This window comes from Amphiura filiformis, unplaced genomic scaffold (assembly GCF_039555335.1).
Source record: "Amphiura filiformis unplaced genomic scaffold, Afil_fr2py scaffold_199, whole genome shotgun sequence".
Taxonomy (NCBI): Eukaryota; Metazoa; Echinodermata; class Ophiuroidea; order Amphilepidida; family Amphiuridae; genus Amphiura; species Amphiura filiformis.
The window spans coordinates 1-7,203 of NW_027305663.1; the positions used below are offsets into that span (position 1 = coordinate 1).

General features: G+C 35.6%; 1 protein-coding gene across 1 annotated transcript; it reads left to right on the forward strand.

Annotated features, from left to right (window-relative positions):
• The first annotated feature begins 2,748 nt into the window (after nucleotides 1-2,748).
• LOC140145290 (uncharacterized) lies at nucleotides 2,749-6,967 on the forward strand. Its single transcript, XM_072167049.1, has 4 exons — nucleotides 2,749-2,935; nucleotides 4,172-4,355; nucleotides 4,845-5,042; nucleotides 5,887-6,967. The coding sequence occupies exons 1-4, from the start codon at nucleotides 2,812-2,814 to the stop codon at nucleotides 6,161-6,163; spliced, it is 783 nt and encodes a 260-aa protein (XP_072023150.1). The 5' UTR covers nucleotides 2,749-2,811; the 3' UTR covers nucleotides 6,164-6,967.
• Nucleotides 6,968-7,203: the final 236 nt, after the last annotated feature.

Sequence of the window (7,203 nt, forward strand, 5' to 3'; positions counted from 1 at the left end):
ATTTACACCTACCCTGTACGGGATATCATTCTTCGCCATCAATTGAATTATCATGTTTATGCGGACGACACGCAACTTTATTTATCATTTGAATCTTCTCAACATAGTGCTAATTCTGCAATTGCTTCTCTTGAAATCTGTATCAGTGAAATCCGTAATTGGATGAAATCAAACTTCTTGAAGTTAAATGATGATAAAACAGAATTTCTACTGTTCGGATCCCACCAACAGCTCTCTAAAATCAACATTGAAAATGTTTGCATCGGTGACTCTGCAATTGCCTTATCTTCCAAAGCACGCAATTTAGGTGCATTTTTTGACACTCACATGACCATGCAACCTCATATCTCTAATGTCATTCGTTGTTCAGCGCTTCAACTACGTAACATCAGCCGGATCCGCAAATACCTAAGTCGCGATGCTACTGAACAAATTATTCACTCATTCATCTCTTCTCGTTTGGATAACAACAATGCACTTCTTTATGGATTACCAGCAAACCAACTCTATCGCCTTCAGAAAATTCAAAACACTGCCGCTCGAATTCTTACTTTCACCAGAAAATATTGCCATATCACGCCAATCCTAAAGGAACTGCATTGGCTTCCTGTCACACAAAGAATTGTTTTTAAACTTATGTTGATTGTATATAAATGTATTAATGATATTGCTCCGTCATATATTACGCTTCGATCTGGAAACATGCAACTTCTACAAGAAAGAAAATCCAACCGCACATGGGGTGACAGATCATTTGCAATCGCAGCTCCACGTCTATGGAATGAACTGCCTATTTATATTAGAACTGCTAAAAATGTTACTGTGTTTAAAAAGTTGTTAAAAACTCATCTTATGTCAGAGACATTCTCTAATTCTTAAGTTATGTTTCATAATTTAGTTCCAGTTTTCTTTGTCTTGTTTGTTTTTGTTTTTTGTTTTAGTGCCTTGAGCGCTCTTAATTGAGTGGATATGTGCCTTGTCGCTATTATTAGTGAGCTTTGGCAAAAATTTCATTGATCATTTCATAGCGAGTGTGTAGTAACATTCATATATTACAGATATACTTTTGCAGGTCCTGTGGTTCTTTAGTTATGTTGTAAAGAGGGCTGAAACAACAACACTTTTGTAAAACCTACATAACTCATTCACAACAATAAATCAAGCTTTCAAAGTATATGATTTGAAGAATGAACTTTTGTAAAACATGAAAGTGTTATTTTTCAATAATATATTGATTTAGATAATGAAAATCGATTTTTAGTTTGGCTGCTTCGACCAACAATACCTCATCTACCTTTAAAAGTTTAAAACACCCAACGTTTTTCAGCATTGTCAAAAAATAAAGGAGAAGAAGAAGAATGAGAAGAAGAAGAATGAGAAGAAGAAGAATGAGAAGAAGAAGAAGAAGAAGAAGAAGAAGAAGAAGAAGAAGAAGAAGAAGAAGAAGAAGAAGAAGAAGAAGAAGAAGAAGAAGAAGAAGAAGAAGAAGAAGAAGAAGAAGAAGAAGAAGAAGAAGAAGAAGAAGAAGAAGAAGAAGAAGAAGAAGGAATAGGAGGGGGTTGAGAAAACAAATTATGACAATTATTATGACGACATTTAAGAAATCCTTAAAAATAGTTTGCGACAATGTTTAGGTAATTTTCTTAAGTCAGTGATTGCTTCAATGTTTTATAATTTTGTGTTGACTTCTTTGATATTATTTAGTGATTATAAAGATGTTGGCTAATACATGACATTTTCCTCAACAGGTGTCAATTTTTGCTTACAGTGTACTTAATGGACTCCTAAGAGTTAAAGTTCTTAAACTCAGGTAACGTTATGACAATGGTGTATTCTGGTACAATTATTTTAGTTAATTCTTATTATACAGTTCCGATCAAAAATGAATATAAGTCCATTGGCTAAAGGTTTCGTATACAGCCAATCAATGATCTTTTTATAAACAAAGATATACAATACATTACATTCATTCCCTTGTATCGAAATGATTTGCCGACAAGCTGTATATAAAGTGACGGTTCTGATACTTGAGAATGACTTCAGACTCTACCGACATTTGACCGCCGTCGCCCTGGCAGAAACGGCAATAAACCGCGTTCTATTTTCCCAAATCATCCGATATGTTGTCGTGTTTGCCACGGCCTTGGCGGTCGCCCGGTGTTTGCATGGTAAAGAAATCCCTTGGTAATCCCACCAAAACTTAAATGTAATCTTTTTAAAAAAAGTAAATATCACAGTCAAGAAAGTAATGATGCGTCTGGTAGGCTAAATTTGTTAGTTTTATACACTTGGTTGTAATCATCCTTGTTAATTCTTGATCGTTTGTACAGACCTAAAGTGCACTCGCTACTTTTTGAAACGCGAGGGCATAATTGATAATTGAGGTTCATGTTGATAACATTCTTAGGGATAATTCTACGTAGTGTTTAGAGCCTAATTTTGTTTAATTTTTTTGTGAAACTTCTCCTTTGCGACTTTAATATTTTGACCGAAAAACAAATACGCAAATCTTTAATATTTATTAACGCAATGAATAAAGCATAGTAGTAGGGTGGTATTTTTCGACGTTATGAATATTTATGAGGTCGCTCATGAATAGTAATTGGGGGCGTGGCTTACATATATATCTGTATAACAATGAGCGGACATGCAAATTAGCATAATTGATCTGATTATTCATGAGGATGTTTAAAGAAAATCTTTTAACAAATTACAATATTATGTTACAGTGATGTAAATATACCTAGAGATGTTGGTATTTTAGAGCGATCGATCTACGTAGACCATGAAGTGGTTTACGCATGGAATGATATGACTCCCACTGACAGAGGGCTCACTGCCGATGAAATTTACGAAATGACGATAGTCCCTTTCCTCGGCGGCACCCTGGGTAATCAAAGTTTGGGACTATGTCTAGACTGTAACCCACCTGAAGGTAATGTTACAAGTTTAATGTAGTATAATTATGCATGTGTGTTCAATTTGATTTAATCTAAAAGTATAGTGTTACGTTCACCAATATATTGTGCCAATTGCCAAAATAAGACTCGGAAGTTCAATGTCGAATCAACTGAAAATTTTGCCAAACAAGAAATAAAATAGGAGGTCTTTTGACTGCGCATAATACACATTACATCATATTGATATTGAGTGAGCCTCCAGGATTCTATATTTTATTCGGTTTATAATTGGCGAAAATTAGTCGGATTTGTATTACTGCGATATCTGTATTGCCAATTACTGTATTATCAATTAAGGCGTAACTTACACTCCGTTAAAGATGATTCGAGTCTTCGCCAATTACAAACCGAACAAAGTATAGCCAACACATCAAAGATGCAGTTTATAGTAGAACTGTTACATCTTGTTGAAGCTGCTCACATCACACACCGACATCGCCCGGTTAATAATTACATTATACAACCAGTGACACTGAAATGAATACACGGGATCGATACACGTAAATGTGCTATGCACGATTGATATTCAGACGATAAATCTTTGGATACCGGGGTGGAAAATGATGAATACCTCCCGTTAATGATTTCGTATAAAGAAACCAGATCTGGTTCCTTGCACTTGAACATATATGTTCAACGGATATTATCGTCGTTAGCTAGCGTCTTGAGAAACTAGCGTGCGTCTTGAGCTGAAAAAGTGACCAAAATTCAAGATTTTAAATAGCGCAGACTGTATGTGGCTATCACGAACATACAGGATCGACGAGTGTCAGACCGACTGACACAAACTGGCTGTGTAGGAGACTATCGTAGAGACAGTCTATAAGCAGATGACAATGGCAAATGCATGCTCGCTGACCGTACAGAGGTCAGTCACAGGCTAATGTCATTAGCCTTAGTCGGATGTCCTTCAGCCCACTATGCATTTAAAAACTATTAAACAGGTGGGAACATGCGTGGCTGTGGATTTAACCTACCATGGCATTTTCTGCCATGAAGATATCGGGGCGATGACACTGTGCATCAGAGAGTTGCACTACTAGGTATAAATATCAAAAACAAAAACGAAATGTAACAATGTCAGACTCCTTTGCTATGATGGGACATGATTTTAATAGTAACTACTCTTACCTTATGTAGTTATTTTTCTCTTTTAATATGTTGGTCCCGTGGAATTGACTGAAGTTGAAGTTGTTCTTCTTTACCAACAGAAGCAACAGCTGCTTTGTGCGATTCTACTTCAGAAGGTGATTGTGGAGAGGGAAAGCACATGGACTTTTATTGTATTGATGGGATCCCGGTTTGTCAATCACAGTGCTTAAACACACTTGAAACTTACTGTGGAATCAACGGGATATGTTCACAAGAAAGTAGCATGGAACCAGCAGAATGCCAGTGAGCAAATTCTTTAAAACAGTATCTTTGAATAACTTATGGAACCAGCATTGCTTATTCTGATCCATATTTTGCATTTTATTTTAAGTTTTGAGACTTAATTCTCTCGATATATCCTAATACTAACTAAAAATTGGCGTTTGGGAATAACACATTTTCATTTAAAAGCTGGCTACAAAATGACCCATTAAAGTACTCAGATTTACTTATGTAACATATTTGAATTAATAATTTTTGATATGTCAATCAAAAATACACAGGCCTATAGGTTATATAAATACGGCGATATGAAAGCTATTCCTGAGAGACATTTCAACAGAGAAAACCCTCGATATGGTAAATGACAGAGATTCGATTTGGGCACCGTAAGATCTTACATAGTTTGTCAATAGTTTCCTCACTATATAGGAATAGTTCAGGAATCCCCCTAAATATAACTCTTACCCTAAAATACAAACAAAATATAAGGTATATTTTATCTTTCCCCAGCTGCCGTTTCTCAGAAGACTATATCTACTTCGGTAGGGATTGCCGACGTTCTGCGCATAAGAAAGGATTGTTTTATGGTCTGTCGGTGTCTGTGGGACTGATCATTATCGCTATAATAGTACTCACTATCTGTTTGGTGATGGGTAAAAAGAACGCAGCGAAAAGTAACAAGTCGCATGATGGAAAGGATGTAGCAAGGTAAAACACAGGTTTACATAAGGTATCGCACTATTAGTTATTATATACCACATACATGGATCCTTGTTGTTTGATTGGTTAAAACCGCGTCACATGGCACGAAATAGTTTAACTATTTTTGAAAGGTTCCCATGGCAGCGGAAAATAGTAGTACTTATTTCCCGCTGCCATAGCAACAACCAAACTGTCTCACGTGTTCGCACTGCCTTAATACGCAGAGATGACGCGCGCCATAGACACGCCAACTTAGTTGTGGCTTGTGTGTGACATTTCCATAGTGGTTTGTTGTGTAGATATTTGCTACAAAACTCTGTCAAAACTATTGCTCCTCGTAATCTCAAAACCGTACTATTTTCCCTCAGCTTCGCTTCGGGAAAATAGTACGGTTTTAAGCAATAGTTTTGACAATTCACCTTCTGGACAGTTAATATTTATATATTATGGTATATTATGCTATTTTATGTTATGATGTATATAATAAGTGTGCTTTTATAGTCCAGTATTCTTTATAGCTAATCAAATTCTGGGTAAGATAATGATCTCATTGAGTGCATTTCCCCATCTTTTATCATCAAAACAAACAGGTTGTCGGTATCCATTACTGTATATAGCTGACTCTCATCATCATTAATTGATTAATTTAACGAAAATGTTATTAAAACATTAAAATTACGTTGAAAATATATTATAATTACTATTTATCACAACAATATGAAAAATGATAAGGAAAATGCAGTTCGTATACTTTTATCCGTTTCCCATGTTTTTAAACCTTTTTCACCAAAATGAATTTTGAAATGATACAATAAGTGTTCCTGGTTCTTGTACTTTCTGTAACCTACAGTGAGCACGAAGAAGAAGCAGTTCTCGGGATTCAGAACTACGGTTACATAAAACCAGGCGAAACATACGACCCTAGTAACCCACAATTTGAATTAACGGCTACAAATCAAAAGATTCCCGATATTGTTCCTGGTAATGATTATGCGGAATTCGATGGTGACAACCGAAATTCGGGTATTGCCTTTGAAACGGCGAGGTCTCATGATGTCAGCGGACAACCGACAAATGAGAGAAATTCCGACTTCTGGGGTAATTTACTGGAGACGACTGATTTCTAGCCAATGTGATTGCGTACATGTAGGATCTCCGAATTTCAGTTATATATGTAGCTTATATACCATTTAAACTCGGTGTCTAACATCTTTAGGATTATAAATCATCGACACAATATTATTTTATAGCCGGGTCAATTGTGAATTTGAGAAAAAAACAACAATATAATTCATACGCCAGATACGTATACTTTATAGTTGTCTTTTTAAAAGCTCATACCTTGGGAAGAGCATATTAGTCCGGAGGTGTGTCAGTAGTCCGAAAAGGTTAAAGTTCAGTTCAGGTCATTTCACGTTAGGGTTAGCGTTAGCATTAGTGTTAGTGATAAGATATCTTTAAAAGAAAGTAAAATGGTAACCCCATAATTTTGACAGCACGTGTGCATCGATGCGATACCCGTACTCGCTATTTGAACCAATCGGAGGCGCATAGCAACAACGGGACTGATTGATTTTAAGCCCTAGATTTGATTAAAATTTGTAATACTTATGATAATTTGAATTGATGTGTTTAAAAATGAGAATAAAGGTAATGTTTTTAGCCGCTGTCGTGCATCTGTCGTCTCATATAACACGGGCGACATCATTATTTTATACATTTATTCTCTATATAATTATTATTACAATGCATATCAAAACATTAACAGTATGAAACCTTGTAGAGGCTAATGACAGGTTTGTGTACATACAGTACAAACAATGAAGCATGCAACTACCCCACCATCTTTAATGCCATCCTTTAAATATTTTAATCGTTAAACATGAAAACATAATTATGCCGGACAAGATAATGGTAAAATTATACTAACGAATTTTTTTTCTGATACCATAAAGATATAAAGCATGTTGCTCCAATATTCTGCTTTGTTGTTTACTATTTTATGATATTAAAACTGCAGCTGAACCTACATCCACCTCTTCCTCCTTTCCCAGCATGTAGTTATATATTTATATATTTATGTCTGTAACGTCTATTTGATATTGACATTGAAGTCGGCCCAGAAATTCGGATTGCACCTGGTGAAATCCAACCGTTCTCTGGTATT